Below are 17023 nucleotides of genomic sequence, written 5' to 3'. Positions count from 1 at the left end.
GGATTTGCTCCTAAGCCCAGGACAGCCATTACAGCGCGCCGGTTGACGCCGAAAATTGTCGAGTCAGCGTGAGCTGACGTTTTGTGTTTGGAGTTTTCTCTAAAACCTATGCACAATATGATTTTATATTTTTTTTTGCGAGGCTATAAATAAAAAGATCTACTAGATGAAGCGAATTATTTTTTTAAACCGTACTTCGAGAAAACGGCCACTTGGGTATACTGAAGAGCCATAAAACTCAATGTTGTACAAGGCATGTCAAAAAATTTTCCCATGGTTTTTTTTCCATGCCTCGAAGCTTGTTAGATCGACAGAAGCATTTCGCTTCTCCTGTCGTACCGAGCGAAGAACGGTTAGTGCGCTCCAGGATCAAGCGTATGAATCGGTTTTCGCTGGAACTGTATTCTATCTAGCGCGCATAAAAAGAAATAACTGAAATAAAGCGTCCCACATAAATATTACGTTAGACCCAACATAATATCCTGCTCCATTCAAGACACCTCCATTTCATTTTGCTCGCAGCAACAAGGACCCTCCCAAAAACCAAGTACTAGTTGCGGCTGGATGCTATCCGTGCAGTGTTCTACTTACTGTTTGAGCCGGAAAGGACTAAGCACCAGAGCGGGCCAGATAAAAGGACTCAGTTTTATGGCGCCCATTTTTCCTATTTATAACTAAGTATGTGTACACGTACATCGACGCGGAAATTTGCAGATGGTATAACCCAAGCCCAGTCAAAAAGTCTCCACCGTTGCTGTCCAACATCAAAGAGAAAGCGAGCCACCAAGAATCGCTACAAGTCGCGAAAATTGCTTGACGATTGCGACAAGCGAGGGGCACACAAAAAAGTTTTTTTTATGGCTTTACGCTCGCCGTAACATTCAAAAGCATTCCTATTCAAGCGAAGCACTGCAAGGCGGAAGTACTTCATTCTGGAAAAAGAGGTAAGCTTCTGCTGGTTTGTTCTCTACATCCATCCAAGTGAAGGCAATGCCACCGTGCATATTATGAGTCCATATATGTATGGTATGTATTCTGGGCGAAAACGGCAGGGCTGTACCAAAATTGAATTCTGGACTAGTAAAGCGTTTAAATGTGAATACAGCTGCCGCTTGATTTATTAAAGAATTGTACAGAACCGAGTAGTTTGCCTGAGATAGTGTTTTTAATACTGCAATATTGAACATAAAATAAATCGAATGCATACATTACATACTGTGGAACTGCATCGTATAAGCATGATTGCTACAACTGGTCCAAAGCTTTTATCATAAAATCTCGGTTTCGCTTTTGTTTTATTTGTCGGGAATTTTATTTCATACTAGCTGACCCGACAAACTTCGTATTGCCACAAATTAAACTGTGTTGTACATAAATCATGAATCTCGGATAACCTTTGTCACAATTTCGAATTTTGCAAGTTTCTGAGGAGTTCAACCTTAGATGATTCATTTTGGCAGTAACAATAAAAGCATGGGTACCGTTCTGATTCAAACTTCAAACAGTCTCAAACTTCGAACTCTTAGAATAAAATGCTCGTTAGTATCGCTAATATGACAAAATATTGTGCTTATTGTATACCACCGGGTAGGCTGGTAAACGGCTGAATAATGTGTACCGTCGGTGCCTTCTGCACGTGTAGGCATAAAATAGACCCTACAGTGGTTCATAGCCTCTTATTCAGCAACTCCTATTCCTACCGCCTCGTGGTACCAGCCGGGATATGAGCAACTTTGGTGGAGATCGGGTAACCAACCCCGGTGGAAGCCAAGGTCGTATGCTAACAGGAAAGGAGGGCTCTTTCGAGATGCCGGAAAGATGGCATCGGAGCGGAGCTGATTAAAATAGGACCAGAAAAGCTGGCCGTTTGTCTGCACCAGCTAATTGTTAGAATTTGGGATACGGAACAGCTACCGGAGGAGTGGAAAGATGGGGTTATCTGCCCGATCTATAAAAAGGGCGACAAGTTGGACTGTGAGAACTATCGAGCGATCACCGATATTATCGGCAGAACATCTGTGGCGGTGGCTGAACAGTACACCAGACTAAAGCGCGAAGCAGAAAAGATTGGGTTAAAGGTAAATACGTCTAAAACAAAGTACATGCTGGCCAGCGGAACCGAGGCCGAACGACACCGCTTGGGCAGTAGTATATTGATCGACGGCGATGAGTTTGAGGTAGTCGAAGAATTTGTCTACCTTGGCTCACTGGTAACGGCGGACAATGATACCAGCCGTGAGATTCGGAGGCGTATTATCAGCGGAAGTTGTGCTTACTATGGGCTCCACAAGCAATTGCGGTCGAGCAGACTAAGTCCCCGTACAAAGTGCACCCTGTACAAGACGCTTATTAGACCGGTTGTTCTCTACGGGCATGAAACATGGACCATGCTCGAGGAGGACCTGCGAGTGCTCGGAGCTTTCGAACGACGAGTGCTAAGAACGATCTTCGGCGGCGTACAGGAAAACGGAGTATAAAGGTGGAGGGTGAACCGTGAACTCTATGGCGAACCCAGTATCCAGAAGGTGGCTAAAGCTGGACGGATACGATGGGCAGGGCATGTTGCAAGAATGCCGGACAACTACCCTGCAAAGATGGTGTTCGCCTCAAATCCGGTAGGAACAAGACGACCAGGAGCGCAGCGAGCAAAATGGTTAGACCAGGTGGAGCGAGATCTGGCAGAGAGTACTCGGTGTCCGAGGAATTGGAGGGCGGTAGCCCTCAACCGAGTTACATGGAGAAACTTTGTTCAACAGGCTTTGTCTTAGGACGGCAAGCCACCTAAATAAAAAAATACCATCGGGTAGAGGACATTTTAACGAACACGGTGGTATACAATAAGCATAATATTTTATCAAATTAGCGATAATAACGAGCATTTTATTCTATGTGTTCGAAGTTTGAATCAGAACGGTAGTTTATTATACAAATTTGCATTTTTTTCCTCACAGTAAAAAAGAAAACAACTGCCCCCATTGCTTAGCCAGAAAGCGGAAAGCAATATTCGCCGTGATTTTACCACATTTCGCCGCAAAGCGGTTTCAAGCGAGCTTCAGTTGAAGTTGGTGGCTGTTTCAATTGACGACGGCAGAAAGTCAGTCACGATTTGTCGACATTGACTAGGTTAACTTTAATATGCGTTTCATTGTAGGAAATGTTACTCAAATTCAATTTATTTGCATTCAAAGTTGCTGGCCTTCTTCTGAATATTTGATAGAAAAGTACAAATGAAAAGTTGAAATCGTTAGTCATGATGACGTGAAACCCGTTTCGCGGACGCTGACTGAAGCCAGTTTGAAACTGAAATGGTGCTGCTTCTGTTGAAACCGAAGCTTTACTGCTTCATTGTTGAGTGACGCTATGCAATTGAAGGTGACGTTGTCGGGCTCTGGTCAGCAACACTTAGCACTTATGGTCGAACACTTTTTATACGGGTCACTTTGATTCGGCGCATAATTACACTTGACAAATCTACAGCTGCGAGCATTGCCGTTTAGTGTTTCGTATTTTGAATTTTTCTGTTGTACGGATGAATTGTTACGGTCATGTGGGCGTTACTCCCCCTTCCGGTCAGCAACCTCCTGTCATCAGCTCCCTCGTTTGTCCCACCGCCACCTAAGGAAGAACCGTCCAAACATTTCGGAGTCTCCCCCTGTTACTCCCCCTCTCTTTTGTTCTGATTCCCTTATATCAAAGAACATGTATGTAAAGTTTGATAACGAATGGTCAAGGCGTTTCGGAGTTATCGTCTCCCCCCCCTATTAGTTGCACCCCCCCCCCCTTGTCAACCCCCGGTGCTGATTCCCTGATGTCAAAGAACATGTGTGTCAAGTTTGATAACGAACGGTCAAGGCGTTTCGGAGTTATGGCCTCCCCCTATTAGGAACCATCTCCTCTGCCAGGGAACATCCCCCCCTCGTTTTTGTTAACCCCCCAATGCTGATTCTCCAATGTCATGGAACATGTGTGCCAAGTTTGATGAATAATCGTCCAGGAATTTTGGAGTTTTGGCCTCCCCCCTGTTACAAATCCCCCTCCCTTTTATTTCGGAGTTATGGTCCCTCCCTATTAGTACCCCTCCCCCCTTTGTCAACCCCCGTGATTATTCCCTGATGTCAAGGAACATGTGTGCCAAATTTGAAGTTTGATAAAGAACGGTCAAGGCGTTTCGGAGTTATGGCCTCCCCTCTTGTTAGGACTCCCCTTTTGCCAACCCCCCAGTGCTTATTCTCTTATATCAAGGAACATGTGTGCCAAGTTTGGTGGAAATCGGTCAATGCGTTCTGGAGTTATGGTGGAGCATACAAACATACAAACATACTCACGCTCACTTTTATATATAGATATATGGAAAGCAAGAATAGATTTGATTTTCACGTTTAAACTTTAGGTAAAAGTGCATTATTTTTCCCTTCAGTTGCCCACCACTGCATTGGGAGGATAAAAACTTTATATAATATTTGTAATAGTCTTATTGACTAATGTTTTATGCAAGAGTCTAAAATTTCCCGAGTTTCATTAGTTTTTGAGTTACGCAAAAATTTCTATTCTATTTGTATGTGAGGCCTTATCCCACTACCTCAGGAGTGAGGGATTTCAAACCATCATAAAATTAATTCATGCCTCCCCCACATGCCACAAATCCCCCACATTCCAAATTTGATTAGTTTTCGAGTTATGTGAAAATTTGTATTTCATTTGTATAGGAACCCCCCTCTTAAAAGACGGATGGGTCACAGTACACTATATATTTATTATATTATATTATCTTCAACTTAGAGTTGTACAGACAATTTGTTTTAGTCTAATAGTTGTATCCTACGCTCATAAATAATTTTACTAATGTCGAAATCGTATACGTCACCAGCATCATTGAAGACAAAGCAGCACACGGCCCAAGGTTCGTTGTACCCGTAGTTTGTACGATGAGAAGGCTGCCACAGAAGGGAATGATTCCGGAGTTGCCTTCGGGGGACATAGATGTTAACTTGGTTTCAAAGAGAGCTGCAATCAACATCTCCGTTTAGTAGTCCGAAAACAAAAAGTCTTTGCAATAATTTCCGTCTCGCAGCTAACGAATGCAGGTCGATCAGTGTGCAGCGTTCCTGATAGGCTGGTAGATTTATAGGATCATCCCAGGGCAGAAAACACAGAGCGTATCTCAGGAAATGTTTTTGGATAGCCTCTAATCTATTGATATGCACAGCATGGTATGGGGTCCATACAATATAAAAAATTCCTGTCGCATAAAACTCCCACATGCCAAATTTGGTATCCTTTGCTTGATTAGTTCTCGAGTTATGAGGAAATTTGTATTTCATTTGTATGGAAGCCCATCCCTCTCTCAAAAGCAGGATAAGTTCTAATCCACCATAGAAAAAATGTCTGCCTCCAAATCTCTCACATGCCAAATTTGGTTCTATTTGCTTGATTAGTTCTAGAAATGAGAGGAAACTTGAATTTCATTTGTTTGGGAGCCACCCCTCTTAAAGGGGGACGGGTCATAATTCCCCTCCTAAAGAGGGGAGGGGTCTTAATTCACCATAGAAAAAATTCTTGCCTCCAAAAGCACCCTCATGCCAAATTTGGTTCCATTTGCTTAATTAGTTCTCAATTTATGAGGAAAGCTGTATTTCATTTGTATGGGAGCCTTCCCTCTTAAAGGGGGGAGGAGTCATAATTCATCATAGAATCATAGGCATCAGTGATGGCTCCTCGGAGTTGAGGGTTTCGTGATGAAGGTTTTCTTGATGCCGGTCCATTGCCCTTTGACGGTTCCACCAGGTGGCAGCTTCGAGACTCGGGATTCTGCAATCGGTAGACATTAAGCGACGCCCTACTTTCTCCTCTCGTCGCTGAAGTGCGATCCACCAATGACCATGTTGTTCATCGGTATTCTGTATTTCGAACGAATCTTTATTTCGTTCAACTTGTTTCGAACGAGATGTTTTGCCCATTTGATTTTGCTGGTAGAAATTTCGTTCGAAAAAACTTTCGTTCGAAATACCAACTCGTTCGAAATATAGAATAACGGGAAACTGGAAACAGCTTTGTATTCGGTTATCTCTCTATGGAATTGCTTTTCACCCTGTTCAGCTGGATACAAGTCGGGTTATCTGTTGGCGCGTAGCACTGGATTTCAGAACCCGTATTCTATATCTGGTTAAGATTATTCTTCTGTTTATCGATTCCCACTTCACCTGGACTGCATATATGCCCTGTTGGGCTTAATAGGAATCCAACTCTCCTATTCTCTATCTGTTTCTCGTTTTAATTGGCATTCACTTGCATTATCTCGCATGTGGTATCGTCCCGACGTTGCGATCTACGACAAAAGGAGGAAGCACGTTACCCTCATAGACATCACTGTACCGCTGGATTGCAATGTCCAATCAACAACCTTGTAACCTGTAATATAACGAGAAGGTTCCTAAATCACCACAATTAAACACAACTGAAGCAGACGTAACAACAACAAAAATGTGCATGAGAACCACAGAGCCTAACCCCTCATGGAATAAAGAAGCCTCGTACAGCAGAGAATGCTTCTTGATCGCAGCGTTTTTCGAAGGGTAAAATAGGCTCAATTTCCCGCTTGAACGCGTCGCTGGATCTCCTTACTAGTGTTGTTATCTGCAGTCACCAGCGAACCCAAATATACGAAGTCATCTACCACCTCCAGTTCGTCACCGTAAACTGGTTATCGTCCGTGAGAGATGCGCGTTTGTGTCTTTTGAGCCTCTTGCTTTTATAAATATGCTCTTCGACGCGTTTATTTTCAGCTCAATCCTCCTAGACTCCGCTTTCAGTCTGAAATAGATTGCCTCCGTCATTGCGAAGTCTCTGGCTATGACATCAAAGTCATCTGCAAAGCCTGTAAATTGGCTACCCTTGCTTAAAAATTGTGCCTCTCATTTCAAGGGCGATAATAGGTAAGCCGTCAACGTGTGTCAGCCCATGCCGCGTCACGAAGGGCGTCGAGTGTGGCGTCAGTTTGTCAAAAAAAACGTTTTTCTGCATTATCTGCCATAGCGGGTCTCGATCTACTGGATCGTATGCTGCTTTGAAATCAAGAAAAATGTGATGAGTGGGCACATTGTATTCCCGACATTTCTACAAAATCTGCCGAATTGTAAAAATTTGGTCCGCACAAGCCAGTCGTTATATATATGAGTCTCGGCTGGGCGGTTCTACTACAGTAAATAAGATTATTGCACTGCTCCCGTAGTTATCTTGTACTCTAATAACCGTCTATCGAAAGTCTATCGATAAAGAAGAGTCAAGTCTTAAAGACGTTTGTACCCAAGGTTTTACTTTATCCATTATAATAATTATTTGGGCAATCATGGGTATCCCAAACTATCCCATTTAGGCAAAAAAAAATTCTACAAATAAAGTATTTTGTTTCCTCATTATATGCAACAAATATGACCTATTTAAATATATATTTTTTCCTGGAGATATATAAGCACTCGAAAGAAGAGGAGTTCCAATTCACTGCGATAAAAGTTACAGATTTTTGGTTTCCCTCTACCAATTTCAATTAAGCTCACGAGTGCAGTTTTTTTGCACACCAAACGGATTCAATTTTGAAGTGCATTTCAAATGAAGCACCAAGTTACGCGAAATGTAAAATTAACGGACCGTAGATGTGAGGCGTAAAAAGAACTCGTAATCGTAAATTAATCGCCTCATTAAGCTTCCTATTGGCAAAAATTTATGGTTGCACGCACTGACCAGGCGGGCGCGTAACGTTCGTGCTCAATCGCAGTCCAGTTGGGTGTAGTCATCATTAAAATCGTGGAATTATTATCGTTTGTAATAAAGGTGGGTAGCAACAAAATGATCCTTCAGCTTTGAAAGTATAAATGAGCACACTTAATATTCTAGTGGATATCAATTATAATCCAAGCATTACTTTATTAATCCCGTGAAGCAGCATATTTCACATATCTTTCCCAATTTTAGTTCGATCAATGAAAGCAATACCAGAGTTAATTGGTTTATTTCGTCGACGTCTAGCATACGTTGAGACACTGTCATCATAACAAAACTGCACCAACTCAATCAATTCCTAACCATCTTTCCGCAAAACAAAGAAAGCAAACCCCACCTAATGAACGCCAGAGCAATTTCCGATGCTGCTTTTCTGCTTCCCTACACAATGTTTTCCGTGTTCCGGTTCGGTAGAATTGGACGCCTCCGGAACGAAAGAAAAGTACAGCAGGTGTAATGAATATTTCTTCTCACGAACCATCAATCGGAACCGATATTTCGCAAATGATGATAATGATGCTCCCAAATGAAAAGGAAATTGGCGTGTGCCGGCATAAAAAGTAATAATCTTTTTCTCCATTTCGGTGGATCTCGCCGGCCTAGAAAACCGGTGACGGTGACGAACCACAACATCGAAGAAGGAAAAAAGTACAGTAAAACACAGAAGATACTTACAATGAACCACGAGCCTCCATTTGTCTTCGATGGCACTGTCCGGAATGAGAGGATTTTCCGCCCGGCAGGTTAGATATTTGCCGTCGTCTTCCACCGCAGGCGTAAACGAGAGAACACTTAGCGATTGGTTTCCAGTTTCGGCAAACTGTTGAATAGATGAAGAAGTATATATAAATTAATGTTCTTCAGGATACTTACTGCCTCGCTGCGTTCTGATCAACTATAAACAGTATATTGAAAGTTATTGACAGATCGTTTGTGATTAGTGATCAAAAGACCATATTCTACAACCCAGCAAAATTAGCAAAGAAACCGCACGGTTTACTGTGATAATGCGTCATAATACCTTCTGATAAGTAACGTATCGTGGTAATAATACGAAGATACTTTACAAGTATTCCGAGACTAGTTATAAAAAACCATTCAAGTACCGCCAACCGGGGTGAGATTGTGCCACGGGGGTGAGATTGTGCCAAAAACCAAAAATGTTTACATGTGAAAATTTATTGAAACTGGTGACCTAAATTCATGTTCTGCGGACGCGGGTTCTCGAGCGAAGTAATGGTTACTTTTGTTAAATGATCAAATAGGTATGCCCCCTTAGGATACTTGCCCTCTGTATATCTCCTCCTTGTTAACCCTAGGAACGCTACTGTCTATATAAAGGCTGGCCATTGACTACGAGCTCATTTTTACTTATTTCAGACCTCCCCGGGTTATTTTCGTTCATACTTTTTGTATGATGCGTTGTTTTTGACCAATCCCCTGCCCCTAATAGTCCACTTAGTTCATGGACGACCCCATATGAACTATTTTATACTGATATTTATGTGTATTGTTTATAAACATGCTAATGTTCACTGTTTAGGTATTTACCTTAACTTTATGTTTTGGCACAATGTCACTCCCTAGAAGGGGTGAGATTGTGCCAAAGTTTATGCACTTGCAGTAAAATTAGGTTTCATTGTAACTAAACCATCTCTTCGGTAGTTGTTAATTGAACAATTTAGTATATATTGACAGGTTTGAAATCAACTTAGTTCCTAAATTGTGTGTATACTGAGCTAAAGAACAAAAACATATGCTTTTTTGGCACAATCTCGCCCCGGATGACGGTATTAAAAAGTTTTAACCTTAATTGTGTATTATCCGTACTATTTGTCTGACTTCATTGGTAACAAAATTCTTTTAAGACGAGCATGTGAATTAGACATAATATAGGGTACGGGTGGGCATTTCCAGCCCATTAAGCGGTAGCCTGAACAATATTCAGGAATTACGTTGAAACTATATTTATTCGAGACAAGATTTTTATACCACTTCAATTACGTGATTACAATTATGAGTTGGACTCGGCCCCGTAGATGGGTAACTACTTACCCGAAACCGGTCGGCAAAAAGGTAATTTTTATACTTTGTAAGAACAAAAAGTAAAGTGTCCAAGACATTTAAGAGTCATTTTTATACCAGTTGATAGAATATTATTTACTGAATATCGGCGTGTATTTTGGTTTTAATGAAATGCTACTGAATTTGAGTTATAGTCGCGAGAAATTATGAAGTCGCTGCGGCTAAATTGAGCCCGTATTCTAATCCGACGAGCCGAAATAGCCTGCACAGGGATTAGATTCTTTGTAAAATCAGATCAAAAGAGAGCCGATGGATAACGTGTCGCTATTGCCTACATTCCGGGCTCATTGAAGATAACTAGTTTTGCAGTGACAACAGCTTGCTGCTATGTCTAACTAGCTATGTCAACACGATAGAAGCTTTTCAGGCGTTTCAGGTCTCACATATCGGTAGTAGTGTAAATAACGCACCATATGCTGGAATTAAAAACAAAATGCTGCTAATGGCTAGTGAATGAAAATTGATTTATATTTTCATATCAGAAGGGAATTTGTGTGTTCTTCCGTGATAAAAACAAGTAGATCTGTTCTGTGATACCATATTCACAGCTGTTTAGTTTCTAGAATCAGCAAACGTGATCATAATTGTGGGTTTTCCAAACACGCGTAAGCGATTGCTGCTGGTTTTTTTAGCCTAACTACGTGCCAGTGGAAAAACAGTGGTTTTGCTGTTTATTGAATACAATTTAGCAAATTACTTACATTTTTATGAAAATAGTTATAACACATTAAAGTCTATGAGTGCTACATTCGTTTCAGTATTGTTATATTGTGTTTATTTGGGAAAGTGTAGCCAAAAAAGGTAATGTATGCCGAGATTAGTAGCGTGCTGGGAATACTCTCCCGTACCCTAGTATAAATCTCGCGCAACATGTGAAAAGGGCCTATGTGCAAATGAGAGATTCTCTTTGTGTCTCCTCTCTTGCGTTTACCACGGCGATATTAATGCATTCCAGCTGAGTGGCGAATGAACTTCCAGGTTTAAGACCACTCTCTAATAAAAATCAATACCAGCCAACCAATGCATTCCAATGCAATGCAATCGTTACCAATACCCGGTAAGAATTATCCGGCGGACGTCGTCCGACACAAGCGTAACTCTTGCTTGCGTCTGTCCGACGTTGCACGACAAACTCTTACTGGGTAGCTAGCAAATAACGCCAGCAACCGTTTCATGCAGAATTAATCCGTTCAAGTGCATTTGCATCGCCATGATAAGCGGAAGAGAGGAGACACGAAGAGAATCTCTCATTTGCACATCGGCCCTTTTCACATGCTGCTCTTGAAATGGTAGAATTCGGAATACGCTAATATACTGGCCTAATAAAAGGGTTGTAATAAAACACTTGGTTTAACCAACCATCCGAGCATTATAGTTGCTTTTTAAAACTGGTACAAAAATACTATAAAACTTCAACAGTTGACATAAACAACAGCAATGTTTCGTTTTCAGCCGTTCCACAACTGATTTTACTCCACCCAGGAGTAGACGAGTCCCGAAAGAATCACGTGACTGTCAACGATGAAAAAATATTTGTTTGAACGCATGCAAACATTCAACGGCTGATAGGAAATGTATTTGCCAATACCGTTTTTCCCTCTTTTTTTTCATTTCACTCATCTTTGCCGGCTTGACGATGACTAGGACGACGACGACGACGACAACGTCTATGCCTTCAGTGTTGTACATTTCAGGCACGTTCCAAGCGAGGCAGCTATTTTCGGTGCATTTCGATGTAGACTACCGGCAAAATAACTGCAGCGGCTAGCAATAGGCAGTTTATTTTTTTTTAAGTCGCATTGGATGCTATAACAGAAAACGCGCCTCCTATCCGGTGCTCAACAATATCGAGCGAAATTGGATGCTGCAGGAGAATGGATATGAGAAGCCAAACCTAACGTTGTTGGCATCGTTGGGATAGCGCAAACAACGGCCGTGTTGCCGCCACGAACGCTCACAATAGTTCCGGCTAATAGCATTTCCAGATTCGGAAAATCATTTACACCATCGATGTACATCAAGTGCTAGCGAATATTGATTGTTGAAACTTTGCTCATGAAACGGAACGTCACAATAGCTCGGTCACGGATATGAGCAAACCTTTTTTCACTGCTTGGACAGGATATATTCAGTTAAATGTTGCTTCGGGAGCCCCACGCCGATACTACAATAATTTGGCTTTTATATTGGGAAAAGCAATTTATTCTGCAAATCATTTTCCACTTGAATTTCGATGGGATCAACCATTTGTACTGTGACGATTTTTATTACACAACTTTAACGACTGTATCCTACAGTGTAAATGTGCAACGGTGTGTCACTTGATAATAAAGTTCGTACCACGCGTACCTGTGGCCATGAAACAAACTCCGCAGTAGTCTATTTTATCTAGCAACTCCTATCCCATACCTATTCGTGGTACCAGTTGGAATAGAGTGTCCCACATCAAATAACATCACGGAAAAAACGGTGTAGAAAATTACCCATTGGATATTTTCTATTGAAAATTTCGGTAGAAGAAGTTTAGAGTGCATTTCATATACTAATGCTAATGCTTAAGAAATTTAGAGTGTATTGTTTACATTGAATTGTCATTGCTGTCAGTTCTTAGAAAATTGGAAAAAATGGCGTCACCCGAAAAGCATCGTCGCGAATTGATTGATTGATTTTACTCAAGCACCTCGAAAAGCCTCAACTCTCTCATCGGGACATCGGAAAAAAATTCGGAATCGAGCAGTTAACGGTGAGTCGTGTGATTAAATATTACTACGAAACTCTGACCATCGACTGGAAGGAGAAATGCGGTCAAACAGAATGTTCCATTAGTGGTCAGGATCACAAGCGTGTCGTGATAGCGTTTAAGCGGAATCCCAATGATTCGGTCAGAGATGTGGCCAAAAAGTTGAATCTGCCCAAGTTTTTCGTTCAGAGAGCCAAGGACCGGGAGGGATTGCTTAAGTACAAAGTGCAGAAGGCTCCAAATCGTGACGAACGACAAAATACGGTGGGAAAATCACGGCTCCAGAAATTGTACGCCCAGCTGCTGACGAAGCCTCATTGTCTCATCATGGATGATGAGACTTACATCAAGGAGGACTTCCGGCAGCTTCCGGGGCTACTGTTCTTCACCGTCCGGCATCAGTTTGATGTTCCGGAGGAAGTAAGGAAGCAGAAACTTTCAAAATTTGCCTAGAAATACATGATTTGGCAAGCGATCTGCTCATGTAGCAAATGGAGTGCGCCTTTCGTGACTATCAAAGCACAGCAAAGCCTAGGTGCTACATTCCGGTATCGAAACTTAACCTTCTGTTTTTTATACGACAGACTTCGCAGCCAGCTGTTAGAGTGCAAGACAATTGCAGGGCCAGTTGCTACGATCCTATTGACTCTAACAGCCTCCCATCAGTCGAGATTCGAACATACGACGACTGGCTTATTAGAACAGTGTCATTCCTCGAAGCCAACTGGGAGGTCGTTCGTGACTACCGGGACTGTTAACGGGCAGATCTACCTCAAGGACTGTCTACAGAAGCTTCTGATTCCTCTATTGAAACAACACAAGAGCCGTACGATCTTTTGACCGGAACTAGCTTCGTGCCACTATTCAATGGATACCCTGGAGTGGTACGAAGCTAAAGGGGTCACTTTTGTACCCAAGGACATGAACCCCCCACCGCACCATAACTAAGGCTCATCGAAAAATACTGAACTGTTACGAAACAGGCACTACCGAAACATCCCAAGGAGCTCAAATCTTAGGAAGACATGAAGAAAAAGTGGGTTTCCGTACAGAAGAAGTTGCATTCAGATATTGTACAGAACCTTGTGAGTGGAGTTAAGCGGAAATTGCGAGCATACGGTTATGGTATTGAACTTGAACGAAATAAATATGCAAAAAGCTTACAAATGGGTTATATTTTATTGTCTGAGTTTGAAGTTGAAGTTTGAAGTTTGAAAAGGATCGGTCAACTAGGTAATTTCTAGCGTTCTTTCCGTGATGCAATTTAATGCTGGACACCCTTCACGAGCAGCCTTGGCGGAGATTGGGTAAACAATCCTGGTTGAAACTAAGGTCATACTTCGGTGGGGTGTTGATCAAAGGACGAGCCTTATTGCCATACGTGAACGCCTGTCCTCAAGTTAGGGCTCATTACGGTAGACCCACTGCATGGTGGATCGCCGTTTCCTTTCCAGGTACGCGACAGTGACTGATTCGGAGCGGACGGTTGACTTATGAAACACTGCCTCGACAGCTTTACCCAAGACGGCAGACCTGTCTGCGAGACTAGGCATCGCAGACCTAGGAAGGCGGCATGCTTAAAAAATTCATGTTACCAACAATTTAGAAAATGAACCACAACGGAATGTCCATCAGGTTGTACTAAAGGTATGGACTGAGGAGGAACCATCTACGAACTAATTGGAAGGTCTCATCACGCCTATTTACAAAACGAGCCACCGACTCTTGTACAGCAATTATCGGGGCATTACTCTCCTCAATTCTGCATACAAAATTCTCTCCGCATCCTGTTTCAAAGATTGAGGCCGTTGCAGGAAACCTTTATTGGCGAACACCAGTGGGGTTTTCATTTTGGTTGATGAATGACTAGATAATGTGAATACAGATCACATGGTGGTCTGTGGCTCTTATCCAGCAACTCCTATCTCTACCTTCTCGTGATACCAACCAGAACACGAGCAATCTTAGCGAAGATCGGGTAACCAACCTCGGTGGAAATTAAGGACTTATACCAACAGGGATGAGGCACTGTGTTATCTCGGCACTATAAGATGGTAGCGCCATCACGAGACTCGGCAGCGGAGCCCTAGTAAGGCAATGTACGTAAACTCACCTACTGCAAATATTCAAGCGCATAGAAAAGCCTTAGGCTTAAACGTCTTTCTAAAACTTGATTCCTTTAACTAACGCGGCTGGCTTTTAGAGTATAGGACAGTCACGGGGCTTGTGCAACAATCCTACTGACTCTATCTAGCAGCAGATTCGAACATACGATAACTGGTTTATTAGAAAAGCATCGTACCTCGAAGCTCTGGGCGGTTGTTCAAGCTCATAAGGATCGGTATACCTAGGCCTAGACGACGAAACAAGGACGACGAATGGTTACTCGGTACTTGGAACTGCAGATCGCTAAACTTCGTGACAGGGTACTATTCGAACAGCCGGAACCCCGTAAACTTAGCATCGTACCTCTACAGGAGATCTGTCACAAAGTAGAGAACGTTTGTAAGATCCGAAGCGGAAACGCACAGTTTTACCAGAGCGCTGGCATTACCAACGACATGGGATTGGGCATTGTAGACTAGGGAAGAATGCAGGACCGCGTGATAGATTGGAAGGCGATCAAGGAAAGAATCTGTTAACTTGAGTGTAAAGAGCCGTTTGTTCAATTGCACGATCATCATCGTGCACTGCCCGTACGAAGGTAGACCCGACGATGAAAAGAAAGCGTTCTACGCGAAGATGGAGGCAACGTATGACAGCTGCTTGCTATGGGAAATCTAGATCGTCATCAGGGATATGAACACCCAGATCGGTAGGGAAGAAATGTAAAGACCGGCGATAGGTATGGCCTGCAAACCGATACGAACGCTAACGGACAACGATGTATAAACTTCGCATCTTCCAGAGGCCTGGTGATCCGAAGCACCTTTTTCCCACGCAAAGATATCCACAAAGCCACCTGGAGATCACTTGACCATCATTCAATGAACCAGATTGACCACGTTCTTATAGAAGGCCGATTCTTTTTTAACATCACGAACAGACGTCCCCTCTGTGGATATTGACTCTGACCATTGCCTAGTAACAATATATGTGCGCTCAAAACTGTCAACCGTATACCACACACGTCAAGGCAGTTCTCCTCGGTTGAAGATCAAGCAGCGGGATAACCCACAATCTGCCGAGAACTACGTGCAAATAGTGGATGAGGCACTGCCTTCTTCCGAGAAGTTAAGTGCTTCAAATCTCGAAGACGATTGGGACAGAATACACTCGGCCATTGGAGAGGCACTAGGTGAGGAGCCTCCGGAGGTGGAATGGATGGAAGGAGTGGTTTGTCCCATCTACAAAAAGGGTGATCGGCTAGACTGCTGCAACTATCGTGGTATTACGCTGGTAAACGCCGCCTACAAGGTACTCTCCCAGATCCTGTTACGCCGGCAGTCACTGATAGCACAAGGTTTTGTAGGAAATTATCAGACGGGTTTCATGAGGGCTCGCGCAACTACGGACCAAATTTTTACTATCCGACAGATCTTGCAGAAATGTCAGGAGTACAACGTGCCCTCGCAGTCGATCGAGACAAGCTATGGCAGATAATGCACGAATACGGTTTTCCGGACAAACTGACGCGACTGATCAGAGCTACATTGGATCGAGTGATGTGTTTCGTACGCATCTCTGGGACACTCTCGAGTACCTTCGAGACGCGACGAGGGTTGAGACAAGGTGACGGTCTATCCTGCATGCTATTCAACATCGCTCTTGAGGGGGTGATCCGACGAGCGGGCATCGAAACCAGAGGCACGATTTTTACCAAGTGTAGCCAACTTCTAGGCTTTGCAGATGACTTCGATGTCATTGCCAGGAACTTTGCGACGGCGGAGGCAATCTACGCCAGACTGAAAGCGGAGTCTAGGAGAATTGGGCTAAAAATAAATGTGAATGTATTCAAATTGATCACGATCGGTGAAATGCTAAAAATAAATGCGTCGAAGACCAAATATATGAAAGGAAGAGGCTCAAAGGGAACAAATGCGCGCCTCCCACGGACGGTAACCGTTGACGGCGACGAACTAGAAGTGGTAGAGGAGTTCGTGTATTTGGGATCGCTGGTGACCGCGGACAACAACACTAGTAAGGAGATCCAGCGGCGCATCCAAGCGGGAAATCAGCCTACTTCGCCCTTAGTAAAACGCTACGATCAGGAAGCATGCGCCGCCGCACGAAGCTAACAATGTACAAAACCATTATTAGACCGGTAGTTCTTTATGGACTTGAAGCCGTGACGCTGCTTACGGAGGACATCTTCTTCTGTTGGGTACTCTCACCACTGCGTCCATTATTTTGAACTATTGTGGTACGGAGGACATACGCGCCCTAGCCGTGTTTGAGCGGAAAGTGCTGCGGACGATATTT

At 43.0% G+C, this 17023-nt stretch overlaps 1 protein-coding gene across 1 annotated transcript in view; it reads right to left on the bottom strand.

Annotated features, from left to right (window-relative positions):
* Positions 1–17023, bottom strand: part of LOC128745648 (hemicentin-1) — a 109758-nt gene that overhangs the window by 60626 nt on the left and 32109 nt on the right. Inside the window, exon 6 of the mRNA XM_053842724.1 lies at positions 8452–8596. Within this exon, the coding sequence (XP_053698699.1) occupies positions 8452–8596 (145 nt within the window). The remainder of the gene's footprint in view (positions 1–8451; positions 8597–17023) is intronic.

Source organism: Sabethes cyaneus, chromosome 1 (genome assembly GCF_943734655.1).
Source record: "Sabethes cyaneus chromosome 1, idSabCyanKW18_F2, whole genome shotgun sequence".
Taxonomy (NCBI): Eukaryota; Metazoa; Arthropoda; class Insecta; order Diptera; family Culicidae; genus Sabethes; species Sabethes cyaneus.
Note: the sequence above shows the minus strand (reverse complement) of the source record. Positions and strands in the feature narration are given on the sequence as shown.